The following is a 22,060-nucleotide window of genomic DNA, read 5'->3' on the forward strand; positions in this document are numbered from 1 at the left end:
CCCTTCGTCCATCTTACCACCATGGGGAGCAGAGCATTCAGTTGCTCTGCTCCCCGGCTCTGGAACTCACTACCATCTGAGCTTAGAAATACAGTATTGAATCATTCTCACTTTTCAAATCTAAACTTAAAACTCATTTGTTTAAGACTGCTTTTTCTCTTTGATTACAACTGCTCTGTCTGATTTTAATTTTTGTATTTTAGTTTTGTTTATAACCTGTGTTGTATCTATTGTTCGGTGTCCTTGAGTGTTTAAAAAGGCGCCTACAAATAAATAAAACGTATTACTGTTATTTTATTAATATTTTTTAAAAACAGCTACTATCAAAAACCATATTAAAACACCACATCCAAACAGTCAACACTGTAATCAATAGAACATAAACACACAATAAAATATACCAAGTCCTGCAGAAACTCTTGGTCTAGTGAAGCGACAATATACCAATCAAAGCTCACTACTCACTAGAGCCCGCCCTCTCGGCATTGATGGGTGGAATGACAGTTTTCTTTTCATTGGGTGGTTCACCTTGCTTGCAGTGACACCAATCAAAACACAGTGCTCACTTGAGCCCGCCCTCTCGGCTTTGATGGCTGGTAGTGACAGTTTTCATCTCATTGGGTATTTCTTCTTGTATGCGGTGTCACTGAAATAATTAAATAAAGAAATAACAAAATAAAAATATGAACAAATAAGCATCAAAAACATCTTTCATGACACATTTAATCATTTATGCTCACATAGTATTTTATCTATTTATTGTCAAAGTTCATTTATTTAAGCTCTGCGAAATCTGAAATGTGGGGTGGGACTTCAGCTTTTCTCGTAGCTATTGGGTCTCCATGCGGAAGATACTTTGGGACGAATGCTTACAGCCACTTGCTATTCGCCGGGAGGGACAACGATCCAATGTTAATGTGTCTTTTTCCCCGTAAAAGCCCAATTCATTGCAATCTGCCGTGGACTAGGACTCCCAAACTACAGGAGTTCCAAAAGCACTTCCAAAAATGCCCGCTAGTGGGGAATTTACACTCAAACCCAAGAAAGACATAGAAAGGGCCTTGTAGAATCTTTATAAAATAAAAAGTTTTTTTTCTTAATGAAAATACACCTCAATAACATTGAAGCTCCTTAGAGCATAAAGGCAAACGTATTTGCCCAAATCAATAAGGCAATCTAATGTAACCAAATCCCAAATCAATAAATCAAAAACATAGTGAAATGAAAAAAAAACAAGAAATATAAAGCACGTGAACTCACCACTCCATAGTACAATCGAATGAACCCCAAATTGGATTTTATAGGGTGGAGGAAAGTTCATGGCGGTAGCTTGTAAGCTGTCCCCCCCTTTGGAGACCCCCGAACAAAGCACATGGAGCTTAGCACGGGCATAAAAACAAGCATGAAATAAACAAAAATAACCTTAACATACATCAATGACTCAAAATAGAACAAAAAAGACATTAAACGTGATTTTTAACCCCAGGCAGGGGAAGAAATCTGGCTATGAGAGAACACTGTTACGGTCCGAAGGATGCGAGGGGTGCCATTCAGAATTTAGGACAGTTTCTTACAGACCACCAGTTACGCAGGCGTTATGGCGTTACGTCCTCTAGATCTGCGCAGGCGCCACCAGTGCGAATGCTATCAGTAACCAGTAGTGGACGGGACGCTGGGCACATTCCAAATTTCCATTATGATTTCTTTTTAACATGATATTAAACAAGTGCAGACAAGTGGTGTACGCCTACTCGCCAGAAAAGAGCCAAGAATCAACCTGCCGTCCAGTCGCAGTGTCGCCATTTATTCAATGAAAACGATTGAAACAGCGATCGTGTCCGAGGATTTCTTACTTTACATTCGTCCATCTGTTTTTACGAATGCGCTTTTTAAATCGGGGGACCACGGGAAAACGGCACAATGTGCATTTTATTCGAGTATGAGGAAACACGGGTGACCTGCTATCTTAAAATTAATATTAGTCTTGGTGACATAAATGGTAAATTCCACGTCGCGACTCTAGCATGGTGCAGCTCTGGCGCAGTTCACTCTGCACAACGAAGAAGGCGCACGCGCACACGATAAACTCGGTTGACCACTTTAGCAGGACTTCATCGACTGCGTTGAAAACATGACCAAAATACCTAACAGAAAAACAAGAGGACCGACCAACATTGGTTATTGTCGAGATGACGCTTCAATGGAAAAGAGCAAATTGTGACATGCATTTAATTTTGTGTTATCCCCTGCGACCCCTGGTCTGTATTAAGCGGGTTAGAAAATGACGTGATATTATTAACACAGCGGTATGGTCAATGCACGTAAAAACTCTTATACTCTTTAATCATCCATCCATCCATCATTTATCGGAGACTCAAAAAATGTAAGCAATTGGAACACATGCAGATAATGTGACTTGCTCATGGTCACACCGTGTCAGCAGTGGAATTTGAACCCACAACTTCAGGGTTTAGTGTCTAATGCCTTAACCACTATGCCACACAACGTGTCTGCTTCCATGTTCATTCATCCGTCTTCCTAACCCACTTATCCAGGGCAGGGTATGGGGCAGCTGGGACAACACCTGCACAGGGCATCTGCCTATTACATGGCAAACACACACACACTCGCCAATTTAATATCACCCATCCACCTTACCTGCATGTCTAGGGACAGTGCGAGGACACCAACATACACATGCGGAGAACATGCAAACTCCACACAGTGAGCTAGCAAACAAACTTAACTGCTCTGTGACCATTCCCTAGACAAGCGACTTAGGAAGATAGATAGATAGATAGATAGATAGATAGATAGATAGATAGATAGATAGATAGATAGATAGATAGATAGATAGATAGATAGATGAATGGACGTGGAAGCCGACAGGCAGTACGGTGTTGTGGTTAAGGCTTTGGATTTCAGCCCCTTAAGTCGTGGATTCTAATTTCCCAACTGACACAGTGTGACCATGAGCCAGGCACTTTACCCGTCTGTGTACCTTTCTTCTGTTTTTCCAATTGTATCTGAAATGTTATGTCACTTTGGCTGAACTCGTCAGCCAAGTGCTAATAATAACGTATTCCCTAATGTTTGTATTTCCTCAATACGTGTATAGAAGCGAATTCCGAAAACGAAATAAAAGTAAATTAACATCAGTAGGAAACTGTCTTGAATCTGAAACTACTGTGAGACCGCGAGGGGGCGCCAGTTATTCACTCTTTTGTGGTACACCACGTATTGATTTATCGGCATTAGCGGGTCACTAGCTAACATAAACCCGAAGCTGTCCCAACTGAGCATATCTACCCCAAGGATAGAACGCGGGGTAGCATTAGTAACGTCGCGCGTGGACACGCCTACTAACCCCAACCACATGCCCGCTTTTAAATCAATGGGCGTGTCCCAACTAGTTTCACATGTGAAAATCTATTGGACTGCCGAGAAAGGGGCGTTGCTCGTCCTGCGAATATGAGAACAAATACAAATTTAAAACTCACACGACTACAGCACCCAGGTGCGGCATTGATATTACGAGTCTTTATTGAGATGTATTGCTTAGGTTTACACCTGTAATACTAAAAGATTATTTGCCTCGAGGCCCCCGTTATTTTTAAATCAGAACTTTTTTTAATATAGCGCCTTTATGATGTAGGTAGTATCCGTATTCCAAAAAACAGACACAGACACGTCGCAGGGATGACTGCGGGGGTGAGACAACCGAGCCAAGTTTTGTTTGATTTTCTGCGCACGTAGCCTCGTGTAAGCTGACATCGCGTCTTTGCAGTCTACTGACAAAAGCTAGAAACGTGAAACACAGGCAGCGACGAATCTCGTTTTTATACCTACAACTCGGTGTACGCAGGGTGGTCTCGATCGCACTGAATTAAACGACTTCTTGGAGCCCTGTCCGTTCCGTTCCCCGCAGGACGAGGGACACAAGTGCCTCCGTAAGGTGACCACGTTACTGAACCGCGGCGCTTATCCGGTGCGCACATTCGTCTCAGTCTCCTCGGCTGACCCTGTATGCCTGCGCCTGTTTTTTCATTTTCCTCTAGCGCAGTTTTTTTGTCGAGTATTGTAATGTAAAAACGGATCGACTTCTCGTCTGTTTTTGATCAAAGCGGATTTACGCGAAGGTTGGGAGAGAAGACGAAAAAAAACGAAACAAATCGACCAGCTGCTTACAGCACAACGCCACAGATAAGCCGAGGATACGAACAACGGGGGATCCTCCGGTGCGGGGGTTAGCTGGGGCATTTCTCTAATGAATGCCCCCGCCCCCTTCCCCAGCGCTCCGCATCAGCTGACAGCCAGGTGAACGCTCGGAGCCGAGTGTCGCCTTTTTGCGAGCCTTTTGACGAAACATCCATTTTTACATTTCTACAGAGGAGACACTGCGCCGTGTGTGTGTGAGAGGGGGACATCAAGACAAGCCTGGGACACAACATGCCGCAGCGATTAACACTCTGATGGGATCACGCTTAACTGTTCTGTCGCCGCATTTCTTCATTTTTTAAAGGGGTGTTTGTGGTGGTGCGGCGGATGGTGGGGGGGATTATGATGGCGCTGTGACTCGAGAACGAGAGGCGAGCGGAGCGGATACCTGCAATAAGAAAGAAAGGGAAAAATAGCGGGAACGATTTCTGCATGTTCTCGAGGAAATAAGAACATCGACAGGGGTTTCGATCGTCCGAGCCCACCTGCACCGAGGCGCGGCGCCCAGTCGCTTAGTGCCACCTGTTTCTAGTGGCAGTTCAGCGCTACATCTACAATCGCTAAGGTGTGAGCAAAGCCTGCCGGACTTCTCTGGATTCTCACCGCGGTCTTTCGGAGCCTGCAGGGAAGTTTGGATTTTTGGGCTCACACGGACAAGCGGAGATGTTCCCGGTGGGATTTGTCTGCTGCCAGGTGATCCCGTGAAGGAAAATCAACGGGAAAACAATTTAGACATGCTGTCCGTGGGGTACCCCTCACAGAACCTGGCCCGTGTGGTGGTCTGGGAGTGGCTCAACGAGCACGGCAGATGGCGACCCTACAGCGCTGCAGTGTGCCACCACATCGAGAACGTCCTCAAAGGGGACCCACGGGGCACTGTCGTCCTGGGGCAGGTGGACCCCCAGCTGGCTCCTTACATCATCGACCTGCAATCCATGCACCAGTTCCGACAGGACACAGGTAAGTGGCTTCGCTCCTTGCTCGTCGTGTTCTTCAATGGTTCTCTGTGATTTTATATTGCATTGCTTGGTATCGTGTTGTGATGGTGTGCTCCGTGAAAGGCGCTATACAAATACAGACTGATAGCTTTTTTTAAGTAAATTGTTTGTATTTGGACTGCCTAGTTAGTTCATTTCCTACCTGGGGTGGATGGGAAGCATCCTTTTCCACTTTTCCTACCACTCCTAAAAATAAAGCTGCCAAAGCAGTTCTTCAGAGTGATGTCGCAGGGGAACCATTTTTGGTTCTTAAAGAACCATCCACATGAAGTTTCCAAGAAGAACTTTTTATTTAGATCCATAACATATTCTGTAAATTTATAACCAATTTGTGAAATCCCGACGGGTTCCAGATTTTAAAGGACTCTCACAAGTCAAGTGGCTTTATTGTCGTACTATCCATAACACTGGCTAAATTTAGGTTTACTCTAATCTGTTAGTAATCCTGCTTGGGAGCCTACCATACATTAAAGTTTTCCATGTTATCCACATATTAGGAACCTTTTCAAATCTAAAGAACCAATTTCATACCAAAGACCCCCTCCCAGAATGAAATGTGTCTTTGTCAAGCAAGAATTTGATGAAGAACCACACAACCTGGTAAAGAGCCATTGCAGATCTATTACTTTTAATAGTGCAGGTGCTATCCAGTCATTTCCAGTGTGGATTTGCGGCATCCCCCTGCCCCTTTTCACCAGGCTTTAATACCATGAACGCAGTTTGTAAAGTCTATTCTGCATGTATATATCATGACAGGCTGACATCCGTCTGTAGTGGAGAGGACTGCTCCATTCAGTCCTCATGATTGTAAGCTGGACAAGAAAATGGATGAATGGTGACAGCCAAAACAGGGGCTTAAGATTGGAATTACTGTAACTTGGCAGAGGGTGAGCAAATATGTGAATGATATATTTTATGACAGTTCCAGCCAATTGACCATATTTTGGTGAGGCAAACCAAAATCCCTCTTACGCAGTATCATTACTGAATTTCTTAGCTAACAGTACTAGGACCCTGGTTCCATTTGTGCCCTAAGGTTGTCCTTCGCAATGGACTTGAGCCCAGTACAATTTGTGCATTCTGGAAGTAACCAGAATTCATGCCACCACTATCAAGGGTCAAGTAGAGGCAGGTATGGCTGCATTACAAGGATTGACAATCCTGGTAGTAAAGTGTATTGTCACAAGGGGGATGCTGTACTGACAGCAGGAGGCTTTGCAACACATCTGCTCATCTGATTCAGGGCCACCCCTACAGCTTTGGGTAATTGGCAGAATCTGGCTCTGGATGGGGTGCCAGTGTTGGGGAGAAAGTTGTGCCTGCCTCTGGTCAACTGCTAGTTGCTGTAAAGCATTAGGTAGCTGGTTCAATTCCCATCAGTGAAAAGGCTCACAAAGTGTTGTATTGTGCCTGAAAAGAGCCTTGTTATGACATTCAGTGTGGAAAGGCGCTACTAACACACACACACACACATACATATATATATATATATATATATATATATATAAATGTGTGTGTGTATGCACACATATATATTTACACGTTGTGTCATCCTAAGTTATAGGCTAAGACTCATGAGGTAGGAATATCAATACAGCTATCAATCTAGGGACTGTGTTCACTGAAGAAAGGTGCTATTTAAAACCAAAAAGGACATTGGTTCAGTCTTTTATTCTTTTCTCTAATTAAATTTGGCTTTTCTTGCTACTCAAATTGCTTTACATAGACAGGGAGAAACCACTTGAAGCATCACCAGTGTGTATAACCTACCTGGATGATGATCCAGTGTGCTCACCACACATACAGTAAGCTATTAGGTGGTGACAGGGTGAGAGATAAAGCCAATTAGAAACTGGAGATGATTAGGGGGTCAGAATGGACAAAGCCATACAGTAGTTGGTAATTTAGTCAGGACATATGGGTACACCCTACTGTTTATGAAGGATGCCCAGGGATCTTTTATGACCACAGACAGTTAGGACCTTGGCTTTATGTCTCCTCTGAAGGATGGAGCCATTTTTACAGCACAGTGTCCCCATCACTACACTGGGGCTATGGGATCCACACACAGACCACAGGGTAAGCGCCCCCTGCTGGCCTCACCAACATCTCTTTCAGCAGCACCCAAGCTTTTCCTAGAGGGTCTCCCATCCAAGTACTGGCTGGGCCTGAACATGCTTATCTTCAGATTTACGACCTCTTCTGAAGCACAGGCGGTTTGCCTGCAGTCCTCACCACTGTGTGACTGTTAATGGGTCTTTCAACTTGTCAAAGCTCTCGAGAAAGAGATAAGAAAGCTACTGCATTTTATGTGTAAAGAGCATAGATACAGTGTGCAGTGTAGAAAGGCGCTACATAAAATAATAAGCACATCAGTTCATTCCCCACTGTAGTCTCGTTGTGTGACACTGAATGAATCATTTGATTTGCTTAGGCTCAAAAACAGAAACTGGAAAACAGTTACACTCAACCTGAAAAGAGACTAAATATGGTGCTCAGTGTGGAAAGGTGATATAAAAAGCCAGAAGGTTACAGACTTACAGTGTGACCCTGAATGAGTAACTTTTTTTACTTGCTAAGGCCCCCAAAGTAGAATTATGTTTGCCGTTACACTGTACCTGTATAGAGCTTAGGGAGCACCTATGGAAGAACACTATATTAAACCAAAGAGATGCCAGTTCATTCCTCACAAGTCTCGCTGAGTGACCCAGATTGAGCTATTCACTTGGTATGTCTTACAAAATGGAAATACACCACCAATTGTATTTTACCAATAAAAAGCTACATTTCCCCCTTTGGGGAAAAATAAAGTACTATGTATATTCTGTAACATTTTAATTTTCTCTTGGGAACAATGTTTATCTATCTACTGTATGTATCTATCATATTGTTTCATTCCTATCTATCTATCTATCTATCTATCTATGAGCCTATCTATCTAGATCTATCTATGGAAAGTCTCTATATTTAAAACTGAAATGTTGTTTGAGGCCTCACCATCAACTCACTTTTTGATTTTAAATGATCCATTATTACATGCTGAGGCTGACAAGTTAGAAATACTAAAACAGTTATAGCATAATTGTAAAGTGGCTTGAAGTTGTATTCACTATGGACAGTCTCTATGTAAAACCAGACAGTCTTTGGTTTAGTTCCCACTGCTGACACAAAGTATCCCTCAATGAGTCACTTTGCATCTTAAGGCCCACAACACCCCTAAAAACCTAGAGATGGTATTCTGTTTTGAAAGGTGCTATATAACAATGAAGTTCACTGTATTAATCACCAATGACACAGCCACTGACGCACAGTATTATATGCATTATTAATTTCAGTCAGTAAACCTGTTTTAGAAATTTGATTTAATTTGTAACAGACTTAGAAAGTTCCTTTGTGTGGTATTCACCATGACCTGAACTTTACACCCTAGAAGTAATGCACTAGTGCTTTGGAAGTTATTTTAGATTATAGTTTTAACTGAATAGTTGTTTTATGTGATAAGTCCCCTTCTTCTGCTCCATATAGCATCCTATACAGGCAGACATCACCACTGAGTGCTTAACAGGAGCAAAGGAGACAGCAGGCCAACTGCTGGAAGGCCGCCAAACTAAAACAAAAGCCAGGCCATATTAAATTGGTGACAGAGCAGCAAGATTTGAAGCTCTGGCATTGAACCAGGCATAGCAGCGGGCAGCCTGAGTAATTGGTTGCCCTTCATGGCTCTAAATCAAGGATGGAATGGATTTTAAGTCACATCCCGCTAGCTAATATCCCGCCTGCGTCCCCCCAGTTGTGTTTTAGTTTTAATGAGAAGGTTCTGGCGTGCTTAAGGTGTATGCCATCACCACGCCTTTCAACGCAAAGCAACAACTGGACAGCTGTTTGGGACTCTCTAGCTGGATGCCCAAAGCCATCAATGATGACCACTGGGATATGTGAGTGTGCCAACTTGTTTCCTATTTGTTCCTGTTTTGAGAGCCTTGGTACTTCTTGTTTTTTGTTTAGAGATCATTTAGCTGATGCTTTGAAATTAAATGCACTCTGTACACTACTGTGTGCGGTATAGAGTAATGAACGCCAAGTCCCCTTCACTGTTTAGCAGGGTTATTCCATCCTCCAAATAGCCTTTCTTATTATAGGGGGTCTTTCAGTATTTTTGTTTTCATAATAGCCAACAACTGATAATCACGTCAACTGGCACATTTATAAAACCATTCAAATTATGTGTCTAATTTTTGTTAGTCCATGTATTGATTTGCACCCAGGCTCAAGGTCAGGCCGCGTTTCATGAGGATTTTCTCTTTTAAGAAGTACCTGGATCTCATAAAGAATCTGGATAAGACTTTGGGACAGCTTAGCTATTAAATAAACAAGCGAACCTGATGGATTGAATTGTCTTCTGTTGTTGCTCAAATTTCTTAACTTCTTTTACCCTTGCCCACACTTGAAGCACTGTCACAATGCACCACCATTTTGAATAAGTTGTAGGTGTGGAATGTGTGTGTATATGAGAGTTGACAACCAATGAGTGCTCACCAGGAAGTACAATGCATGTAGTGCAGCTGCAAGGAAACAAGAATTTTGGACCTCACAAACAGAAGACAGACTTGTGTCTCTAATGTTGTGTGTTTTATGAACTATGACAGAATGACGAAAAAGGTCCATACCTGTATAGCCTTTGCACAGCACAGATGCAATCAGGCAGCATGCTCTCAGAAAAAATGAGTGAATTTGCGATACTTTTGGAAATGTGAAACAGTGCTGTGATGTTTCATTTGATGTGTCCTCAGCCCCATCCTCTGCACCCTGTTCACACATGACTGTGTCGCCCCCCACTAAGATAACATCATCCTAAAGTTCGCAGACGACACCGCAGTGATAGGATGCATCACTGGCATGGGATGAGGTGGCTTACAGGAGGGAGGTGGTCAGTCTGGTGTCATGGTGTGAGGACAACAACCTCACCCTCAACACGGACAAGACGAAAGAGATGATAGTGGACATGAGGAAGGAGAGGAGACCTTAAAGTGGAGAGGGTGAGCAGGATTAAATACCTGGGCATCTACATCAGTGAGGACCTCATTTGGACACTTAACACCACACAGCTGGTCAAGAGGGCTCAACAGCGGCTGTACTTTCTGAGGAGGCTGAGGAAGTTTGGTATGTTGACTAAGATCCTCAGCAACTTTTACAGCTGCATTGTTGAGGGCACCTTGACCAGCTGCATCACCATGTGGTACGGCAACACTACTGCTATGGACCGCAAATGCCTGCAGAGAGTGGTAAAGACTGCTGAGGAGATCACCAGAACCCCACTGCCCTCTCTGCAGAGCATCTACAACTGCAGAGTCCGAAGGAGAACTGCCTCGATCCTCAGGGACCCCACTCACCTCAACACGAACTGTTCACACTTCTACTCTCAGGCAGGAGGTATACAGTATGAGATGCAGGACTTCCAGGCTAAAGAACTCTTTCCTCCCCATGGCCATTAGACACCTAAATAACTGACTGGAGTTTATAACCGTGGTTCATCTCATTCTATCTACCTCACACAACTGTATTTGACTTGTTCATCACATACCTACCTGCACATTACACTTTATACTTCTATTCTGTTTTTATACTGTATGCTGCCTGTTACTTACTGTATTATCTGTTTGCTACTTATTATTTATGTTTATCTTTATACGTTGGTTTGTTAACCATTGGCGTTTGGTGTTAATGGCAAAGAAAGAATTTCATTGTACAGGGAAATGTGTTTCCTTACTGTGCACATGACAATAAATTTTGAACTTTGTCATCCTGTGCAATTTATACAGGTAGTTGTGTGATCTGACATCCTTAGGTGATGAGATCAGCAACATCAGTCGTCAAGTCTGACATCCCCGCCGACTACAATTCAATATAATGTGGGGATGGCTTTTAGAAGTCTTACTACTGGCACTCTTTTAATGGAATATGCATGTTTGGCTGCCATGGCAACAGACAACAAACACTTCCGATTCTCATTCCAATCTGGAGGAATGGATGAGTCAAGTGGATCTCCTTAGATGGATCAACTCTCTGAAAATTGCAGGCAGAATACAGTATAATTTTCTTTTTTATTATTATTAAAAAGGCATGGAATTATTATTATTTTTTTGTAAAACGAGATTTGTTGTTACTTTTAATTTGCTCTGTGTCCTGCATGATGTTCGCACATTTTCTCCATGTCTCTGTGTGGATTCCTCAGTTTTTTTCTCCTGTGTCTCCACAGACATGCTGGTTGAGTTACTTGCTGATTCTCAGTTGGCCCTGGGGTGTGTGTGTGTATGTGTAAGGGTGAGTGGACCCTCTGGTGTCTGATGTTGTCAGGACACATTGAAGCCCTCTGGCTCCCCATAACCCAAACTGAGTTAAGAGAGGTCTACAAGATTAAGTGCTGAGAGCATCCCACATAAAAAAATTCTAAAGCCCTTCACAAGGGTAGTGCTGGAAAATCATGTAATTACCAGTGGTGGAACTGAGCCTGTCAATGTGCTGTTTTATATAGTGCCTTTCATAGTGAACTCTATGCAGGTGTAATGCTTTTTGAATCTTTGAAACATGAGACCTGGTAGGCTTATAGCATTGGGACTGAACTGGTGATAATAAAATATATAGTTCACCACAAGGTTAGTTTTATTCTTTATCATATTTATAACAAACACACACATTTTAAATTCAAATAATTAACATTTAGAGGTCACTCCATTTGGCAGTTTTTATGCCATATAAACTGAACAGCAGACAAGTGTTCCACACTTGTTGGTCTACATTAGCACTGTCTTTGAAGTTGGAAAATTCTTGCAATGGTTGGCGACCATTTGAAGATTAAACTGTTTCTGTTTCTTATCCTTTGACAGTATGTCATTGGAATTTTCTGTGACTTATTATTCCTCTGTCATGGATGCCGACAGTTCACAAAATGCATTAAAGGTTGGATCATTTGTCTACTGCTCTGGTTATTTCTTGAGAAACAACTGAGACCTTTCTTTGCCTTTTTCCATAAGGACATCAAAGAAGGGTGTTGCATTTTCTGTTACCAGATCCTCAGACTTTAGCCATTCAGATTCTTTCATCAGCGTAGGTCAAGGAATATCCGGTACCATCTTTTCTTTTGATTCTGCTGAGACCCTGTCATTAAAAAAGGCTATGACTGTCAAATGCTCAGACAAAAACCAGAGGTACCTTGAAAATGCCACATGTGCATTACTGGCAGCACCCTAATTTGGGAAGGTCTTAAAGAAATGATATAAATTTGATGTCATTGAGAGGAGCTGGGATTGTAAATGGTGCTTCATTCCACTGTCAAACAAAACCAGAACTGACAAACCAAAGAAAGTGTGTTATAATCTTGGATTCATGTGCAAACATCCTGAAGTGAACTTTAAAAACGTAAATTTTCAACACATAAGAGCCTTTTTCTGATCCACTTGGTCTGATGTGTGTGCCTTTGTGTAGACCAAGAAACAAAAGAGACACACCTAAAAATTTCTGGTAATTGTACCCTGGCTGATGTGCTTCAAGAGCACATGATAAGTAGTTAAGCATTTCACATCGCAGTTTGCAGATTACTGAGTCCTCAGACAGGTCATCTGCAGCCTATATATCTTGATTTACTGACGGCCATTCTTTCTGAACTTGCTTGAATAGTGCAGTATACAGACCTTCCGTTTGACCCAATAAACACGAGGGGATGTTTGACAGCACTACTCCCATGACGGGAAAAGATTTCTATGCAGACAGCAAATAAACTAGAAATATAAGAGAAACCCCTGCTTACTATTAGAATGTTCTTCATCCATCCATCCATTTTCCAACCCGCTGAATCTGAACACAGGGTCACGGGGGTCTGCTGGAGCCAATCCCAGCCAACACAGGGCACAAGGCAGGGAACCAATCCAGGGCAGGGTGCCAACCCACCGCAGGACACACACAAACACACCCACACACCAAGCACACACTAGGGCCAATTTAGAATCACCAATCCACCTAACCTGCATGTCTTTGGACTGTGGGAGGAAACCGGAGCGCCCGGAGGAAACCCACGCAGACACGGGGAGAACATGCAAACTCCACGCAGGGTGGACCCGGGAAGCGAACCCGGGTCTCCTAACTGCGAGGCAGCAGCACTACCACTGCGCCACCGTGCCGCCTAGAATGTTCTTAAAACTTCCATTTATTACTGGAATGTTCTGAGAACTACACCTTTGTACTAGAATGTTCTCAGTTTCATTTGTTTTTACTGTTTACTAATCACTTAGCCAGTTAAGAACCCTGCAGAAGGGTAAAAATCTTCAGAATGGAACAACCTCTAAATATTTCACTATCAGGCCAAAATTTCACATGTAAGCAAGCTATCCTTAATGGACAAAAATAGTCCTTATTGAAAGATGATTTTACATAAACCAACTCTGTGTTGGTTTGAGGACCACCTTAAATATATATTTGGCCCCTGGTTCAGTCCCCACCTCTGACTTTCTTAGTGATTCTTCTGTAAGCACTCACATGGTAGAAATAGGAATAAACACCCCACTGTATGTGCTTGAAGTGGCTTGTGATTATGTTAGCTGTGAAAAGGTGCTAATACTGTAAAATTAGCAGGGTGCTAGTTCATTCTCCGTCACTGATAGGCTGTGTGAGCTTATGCGTAGGTATTCCCATTTAGAAATGTGGACAAAAATCTTACCTGTATGGACAGACACTATACAAAATGATGAATCTGCTGTCTCTTTCCCTTAAAGTGAGTTTAATTTACAAGGTCGTTTCTCTTCCCAAAGTCCTCGTCATAGAACTACAGAAACAATGACAATAGGATAGGGGTCACTATGGTGAGGTGCTACTCACCGTTTGAATCTAAACGTGCTTCTTCACACTCTCTTGCACCACTGTTGTTCTGTGTTTGTTTCCTGTGGAAATAAAGTCAAATGATAAACATAATTAAGAATGGAAAATGAAAAGACTGGCAGCATACATGGTGTTTAACGTTGCAGAACATTGTGCAGGGGGTCCTCATGTGTCTAAAGGAGCACACTAAACAGTCCTATGAGGAGCTTTATTGTGACAATGAGTCTTCTTCTTCCTGTTTCTTTATATGCACATCATGCACTGCTGGACTCTGCTTGGGCTCACTTGATCATTGATTGTTTGCATGGTGAAAGGCACTATACAAAATAGGGAAGTTTTAAATATTTATTTTTCATGATGTTATAGTGTGGGGATCATGCCTTTAGGGTTAATCTTTGGTTTCTTTTTTCAAACGGGTGGCCAAGCAGGCTATAAATTCAATATGTCCTGCTACACTGAAGCAAGACGGAGATGACCCCTCCTCCTCCTCCTCCTCCTTTCTCCTTGGCTGTCCTCCAGCTCCATGCATGCATTTTGCCTCCAACAGGATATAACACTTAACATCTTTCACTTGCATTGCTTCACTACCCAAGGTCATTTACTGTGCGAGGACAGAGTATGACACAAGGCCATCGTCACTTTCCTCAAAATACTGTGTCATCTGAATGCTGGCACTGCAGAAACACACCAGTCTGCCCCTTTGTGCCTCCACTGGTGTTGCTGTCAAAGCCAGACAGGTTGTTCAACCATTTAATGCCTTCTGTGATAGAAGCATCAATAAGTGTCAGTATAATTGATGCTGCTCACACAAGGTAGGCCAAGAAGGTAGAACTGCCTACAGAAAAAGAAAATGTAATCATTGTACTCACCCCCGGTGTTTGGAAAAGCTGTAATAAAACAAGCACAAGAGAAATCTTAATGATGTTTTTACTCTGAGCTTAATTTTGGCGAGTAAAAGGTGGTAAGTACACATGATCAGAGGTGCTATATGTTACAGAGATGGAGGTGACGCCAGTTAGTACAAAAAAGAAATCACACATATAAATAGCCTCTTTCTGAACAGGTGACTTTAATTTAGTGATTGCTGAGAAACTTGTCTAGAACACGGCTCATTTTACAAAATGGTACACATATATCGAATAGATGCCATAGCAAACTGTGCCACTTGTCCTCCGGTTGTAAAATGCAGCATGGGACAGCAAAATCCTACAAGGACAATCTGTTGTTTTATTGTAAAAGAAGCTGAGAAAGCTTCATGCCTTTATGTATTACTGGAGGCAAGAGTAAAGGCTACTATCCCAGCAGGCCATTCAAGTCGGACTAATCCTCCCTGGAGAAGGACACAGGTGCACTGTACAGCAATTCTCAGTCTTGAGTGTGGGCTGCTAGATTAATGATACCAGGATGATGTTCTTCCACTCCCCTGACAAGATGTGTCCACAAAGTGGCTGACATGAATAAGCCAGTTAACCTGGTAGCTTATAGGCACCATGATGCTAGAGTTTCACTTAAAAAAAATAAAAGTTAAATGTTTAGGTGTAGGGCGGCATGGTGACGCAGCTGCCTTGCAGTAACGAGACCTGGGTTTGCTTCCCGGGTCCTCCCTGCGTGGAGTTTGCATGTTCTCCCCGTGTATGCGTGGGTTTCCTCCGGGTGCTCCGATTTCCTTCCACAGTCCTAAGACATGCAGGTTAGGTGCTTTGGTGATCCTAAATTGTCCCTAGTGTGTGCTTGATGTGTGGGTGTGTGTGTGCCCTGCGGTGGGCTGGTGCCCTGCCCGGGATTTGTTCCTGCCTTGTGCCCTGTGTTGGCTGGGATTGGCTCCAGCAGACCCCCGTGACCCTGTATTAGGATATAGCAGGTTGGACAATGACTGACTGACTGTTTAGATGTAGTATGTGAAGAACGGGACATGTCACATTACTACGTTGTTTAGACAAATGTCCACTTTAAAACTGTGAAAGAGAGTCGAGGCATATTAAAGGGGAAAACTTTTTTCACTCACCATTCTTTACGTTTATGGGTAAATCTAGCAGATCAAACCTGCTCCACAGAAACAGGAGTGAGCTTACATTGTGTAAGCTGATTTGTGTTTTTTATTAAATAAAATGAAGTTATATACTTTTATATATTTTTATCATGGTGCTCTAGAGTGGCATGCATGGAGCTAGACAGCAGGCAGGGAGAAGGGAAGAAGAGGAGTTTCTCTTAGTGGCTTGTTGGTTGAACATCCCAGTAAGAATTTTACTGTACTTTGTATGCTCATGACAGTACTATTACCATTACTACAACTAGGCTCAAAGTAATGTACCATCACATATTACTGCATATATTTTTGGTTTTCGGGTAACACAACACTGTTGTGGTGAGTACTGCCCAACTGTTCTATGTTCCTGTGTTCAGTTTCGTGTATGTGAAGTTTGCATGTTCTCACTGTGTTTATGTCTTTTTTATTCCATCTGGGTGTTCTGGTTTTCCTCTCACATCTTGAACACATGCTCTTAGGTTAATTGGCAACTCTACATTGATGCAGGGCACTGTAACGGACTGACATCTTAGGCAGAGTTGGTTAATTTAGAGAGAGGCTCCTGCATCCTATATCCCTGTAATGGAGTACATTAGGGTCAGAATATTTATGCATGGATTTGTGTTTATAACATTCTTACCACTGCACGCACCACTCACCTTTCAAAATGTGCAGCCCTGGAGCATGGTATCACTGGAACTTTGTCTTTGAGAACCTTCACACCACTTTGGAAAGCAAGTAGCCCACTTCTACTTTGTGAATTTCCCCTTGGGATTAATAAAGTATCTATCTATCTCTATCTATCTACTCCATTTTGTATGATAAATAAGTATTTGGTTTTAGACAAGGCAATGTAATAAATATCACAGTGCTATCACTGAGCTTCCATATCATTTATAATTTGTGGCTATTCATGTCCATTTTTTTATTGTATCTCTCTCTACATTTGTTCTACACATTATATTTGGGGACCCAACAGGGACTGTAATAATACAGGACAGAAATAAAGCTCTAAGATTCCCAGAGGGCAGGCACACTGGCAACAGGCTACCATCCAGAACTGGTACTATGCCCTTCTGGAGCACCAATGTAAGTATGAAGAGAAGCCTGTCACAAGTACCCTGTGTCTTTAGGTGGCAGCAGGGAGAACCATAATCTCAAATATGATGCCTCCTTGTACCCCATGATAATGTAGCATCCTGGCCAGGGTGAAACCTGGAGGGAAAGTGACTGTTGAGTCAAGCGGGGATGGTGGAGAACGGCGTGTAAGACTAACGTTGGGGATATGATTGACGGTAAAGGGAAGAAAAGGGGCAGCACCCTGAACATGGGTGGAAACCAGAGGCAGGGATTTGTGGATTGTTTGAGGAGCAGCTAAGAAGGTGTAGAGCAGGGGTGGGCAACGTCGGTCCTGGAGAGCCGTAGTGGCTGCAGGATTTCATTCCAACCCAATTGCTTAATTAGAAAACAATGATTGCCAATCTCAGACCTTATTTAACTTTATGGCTTGTTAGTCTGCAATGTAATGTTCATATCGTAGATTTTTTTCCTTCCCAATGAAATCATCCAAATGATTTGAAGCCTAAAACGGAAAATTTTCAGTCTGTCACATTTTTCTATTAAACCAAACAGGTATAAATGGAAACAAGTTAGAACGGCTGACTCCTTTGTTATCTGCCTCTTATTGCTAATAAGGAGCCATTAAAAACATGGATTGCAGCTGTTTAAGACTGAAATAAGCAATTAAGGGTGGGGAACTTAAACAAGCGACACCACTAAAATAAAGCATCAAAATGGCACTTGAGTAATAAATGCTTTGTTGGCAATAATTGATTTCTCATTAAGAAAGTGGGTTGGAATAAAAACCTGCAGCCACTGCGGCACTCCAGGAGTGACGTTGCCTAACTCTGGTGTAGAAGGAGAGAGGGTGGAATTCTGCTGGGTATGTGATGATAATTGTAAATTGTACAAGTTCAAAGTCATTTATTTTGCTTTTACATTCATTTATTTTTTTATTGTTTGAATAAACTGTTCTGCAATCCCTTCATTGTCCTGCTGTGTTTTTGTTTTCCTTTTCAAACCTGTCACAGTGACATCACTACCATATTGAACATGTGTATGGGTGTATTGCCTGACTCATTAATAGAAGGCTGGAGTCCAGGATTGCAACAGATACTTGGGGCCGTTAAGCGTACTTCAGGCACGATGAGCCCTGGAGTTCCCCAGCCATTTCTGGACCCAAGAAGTAATAGTTAGGTTCCCCTGGACACAACGACTTGCAAGGCCCTCTTTGCTATATGGCAATTGAAATCAGACACGGGAAGAGAGTGGGCAAGAGTTCATGTGGCAGGAGGTAAAGGGTCCATGAGGAGTGACAGGTGGGAAGAAACAACAAGTTTTACTTATCAGAATTAATAATAATTCACCAATGTGTCCCACAAAATCAATTCATCCATCCATTATCAATTGTTCATTGATTTTTTTTTTTTTAACTCCTTCACAGTAAATCTTTATTTGAATACAGAAAATTAGTTGCTCAAGTCTGTTCAGTATTGTGCATTTTTAAAGAGAAATTGTTTGCATGGCACAGGTGTCTTAATATTTTGTGCATTGGAAAATATTTTTTTATTTCGGGAAGCCACATGTTGGCAAAATAGACTGTTTTGACTAACGTTGCAATTTTATTTGCAAAATATTTCATACGCAGATGCAGACAGCTAAAATCTAGGCTCAGATCTATTTCTTGCAATGCCTCCAATATAGTAAGACACCATAATCAGATAACGTTCGTCCATCCATCCATCCTCTTCCGCTTATCCGAGGTCGGGTCGCGGGGGCAGCAGCTTGGGCAGAGATGCCCAGACTTCCCTCTCCCCGGCCACTTCTTCTAGCTCTTCAGGGAGAATCCCGAGGCGTTCCCAGGGCAGACATAGTCCCACCAGCGTGTCCTGGGTCTTCCCCTGGGCCTCCTCTATGGAGTTGGACGTGGGAGGCATCCTGATCAGATGCCCGAGCCACCTCATCTGATTCCTCTCGATGCGGAGGAGCAGCGGCTCTACTCTGAGCCCCTCCCAGATGACTGGGCTTCTCACCCTATCTTTAAGGGAAAGCCCAGACACCCTGCGGAGGAAACTCAGCAGACCTTCTATGATGAATAAAAAATTTGGACGGCGTTTTCCCTTGCCCGGACGAGGGTCACCGGGGCCCCCAGCTGGAGCCAGGCCTGGAGGTGGGGCTCGATGGCGAGCGCCTGGTGGCTCGGCCGGGCACAGCCCGAAGAGGCAACGTGGGTCCCCCATCCCATGGGCTCACCACCTATGGGAGGGGCCAAGGAGGTCGGGTGCAGTGTGAGTTGGATGGTGGCCGATGGCGGGGACCTTGGCGGTCCGATCCTCGGCTACAGAAGCTGGCTCTTGGATAACGTTCGTAAAGCCATAAAAACATTGCTAATAAAACTTGACGGAGTAGCAGTCATATCATTATTAATACTTATTTACATACTTACTTTTTATATTTCACTGTACTGCTTTCTACATCAGTTTTTAATAGTGTGGTCTGCACGTTCGCAACTTTGCAACGACGAAACGTCAAAGCGGTTTGAAGCGAAGCCGCCTCTCCCGCTCTCCAAGGCGAAGACGCCCGCCTTCACCTGATTGGACAATGAGTTAGGGCTAATTTGGATGCCTCATGTAGTTTTTACCAACCAAATTGGGCTTTTCTCAGACAGACATAAGTCTCGCCCAATCAGAAGCGTTCATTTAAATCATGGCTTCGTGGTAGGCGCGCGTGTGAGCGTGCAACCTGCTACAGTTGGCTGTTTTACGAAAAAAAACACTCTAATAGGAAATAAAAAATTATCAAAATAGTGTTCTGTCAAACATTTCTGCTAATAGCTGATAGTCTTACGTGTCAAGTTCTTAATTTTATGTGGAAGTAACCGTGGGAAAGAAAGCGAGGAGACATTACTTCGGTACACACGTCGAGGTGAGCTACTCTCCTTGAAGTTTAACTTTTATAAAGAGTGATATCGAAATGTAATGTTTCCTTAAGTAGGCATTCTGTTTAAATGCTTGTTGTATGTAATAATGAATTAAATGTTACTTTAAAATATATTGGCTGACAGCTTCAAAACGTCACAATCTGCGAAGCCCGTTATGGCGTCGTCGTGCTGCCAGAGTTAATGGAGACCTCTGGAGACATGTCGGCCTGTTAAACGCGTGTGTTCCGAAACCTCTCAAGGGAATGACTTTTGAAATTCCTCGCGTAATGCAGTATTGGACGTTTTCGATTACTCTACACTTTAGGAACACTGCAAAAAGCCCTTCTCTGTGCAGATATTTCCTGTTGCCCATTCATTCTTTCAGACAGTGCGATATGATTTGTAAAGCTGGCGTTATTGTATAGAGAATAAAATGTTTAAAGAGGGGGGAAACAGTTTTAATAAATCTAACTTCAGTTTTGCAGAGACAGTGACACAAATGTGATGCCATATTGTCTTTCTGTTTGCTCGGACACGTGCCTTGTATTAATAGGTACTGTTAGTATCACTGTGTAAAAACTAACTAATTAATGAAAATCGTCGTTCTCAAACGTGCCTCATTCAGTTTAGGGTTGAAGGGTGTGTAGCCTGGCCCAGCAGCATAGGGTACAAGGCAGGAGTCAATTCTGGATGGGGTACCAGACTACTGCACTGCTTAGGCACACAAACACGAATGTCGTTTTGGTAATGGAGGAGAAATCCACACAAACATGGAAAGAACATGCTGCTGTGTGGGGAGCAGTGCAGGATTTACGTATAAGCTACACAAGCTATAGCTTAGGGCCCCCGCCTTCTTGGGGGCCCCCAAAACAAATTGTCCGAGTGAGCAATTGTCATATATACTTAAATATACTATAGCATTATTTGTCTCAAAGGGATTAAAACTTACATCTCTGGATCTCTGAGACATTACCTGTAACCCGTGCACGACTGTGCAACCTTGCTGTATAAACTAATGGAAATTGAAATAATGATGTCAAAATCTAACATTCTGTAAATGCTAATCAAAACGTTGCTGAAGAGTACAGAATTCCTTACCTCCAGCAGTGCCTTCTTCACCTTTTCTGGTTTTCCACCCACATCCCCAATGACCTACAGGTTAGGTGACACCAAGTTGTCTCCCAGTTTTGGGTCACTTTAGAGCACGGGTGTCAAACTCCAGTCCTGAAGGACCGCAGTGGCTATAGGTTTTCATTCTAACCTTCTTCTTCATTAGTGACCTGTTTCTTCTGCTAATTAACTTCTTTTGCCTTAGTTTTAATTAACTTGACTCAGGCCCCTTAGTTGTCTCTTTTTCCTTAATTAGTAGCCAACCAATAATGAGACAGAAAATGAGCCGCCACGTGACCAGCTCACCTGTTCCCATCACACAATATCTGAAAATAAAGAAAGGTGATGGTCTAAGTAGGGTTGATCTCTCAGGTTACCAAAACATTGTGACGGTGTTCTTAGAAAAAACAGAAAAATCAACAGTTATGGAAATGTCTGCTGTGGCAGAATGAGAGCAGCAACAAGCCATGGAATTAAATAACGGGCTTAATTAACAGCAAGAATCAGCTTCTCATTAAGAGACTGGTTGGAGTTTGAAATCCCAGCTTAGCTGGTCATCAGTTGGCTCGTTTCACATCTCATTTCTGTCTGGCTCTCATTTAATGAAGAAAGGAATACATTCAGAGGACTGAATCCTTAAAAACAGGGCTATTAAAATGAAGGGAAAAAGAGTTAATTAGCAGTGAAAACTGGTCACTGATTAGGAAAAGGGTCAGAATGAAAACCTGCAGCCACTGTGGCCCTCCAAGACTGGAGTTCGACACCCCTGTTTTAGAGGTATAATTCTTCAAGATTGTTTTGGATTAGGACCTGGGTTTTCTCTCCTTGGGATGCATTTGTACCTTTCCAGAAATGCACAGA

At 42.8% G+C, this 22,060-nt stretch overlaps 1 protein-coding gene across 2 annotated transcripts in view; it reads left to right on the forward strand.

Moving 5' to 3' along the window:
- Positions 1-3,284: 3,284 nt before the first annotated feature.
- Positions 3,285-22,060, forward strand: part of LOC114668302 (E3 ubiquitin-protein ligase DTX1-like) — a 107,795-nt gene continuing 89,019 nt past the window's right edge. Inside the window, exon 1 of one of the 2 annotated variants that reach the window (XM_028823965.2) lies at positions 3,285-5,178. In XM_028823965.2, coding sequence (XP_028679798.2) covers positions 4,953-5,178 — 226 coding nt within the window. In that variant the 5' untranslated portion in view covers positions 3,285-4,952. The remainder of the gene's footprint in view (positions 5,179-22,060) is intronic. The other variant, XM_028823966.2, reaches the window with a different exon arrangement.

Source organism: Erpetoichthys calabaricus, chromosome 18 (genome assembly GCF_900747795.2).
Source record: "Erpetoichthys calabaricus chromosome 18, fErpCal1.3, whole genome shotgun sequence".
Classification (NCBI taxonomy): Eukaryota; Metazoa; Chordata; class Cladistia; order Polypteriformes; family Polypteridae; genus Erpetoichthys; species Erpetoichthys calabaricus.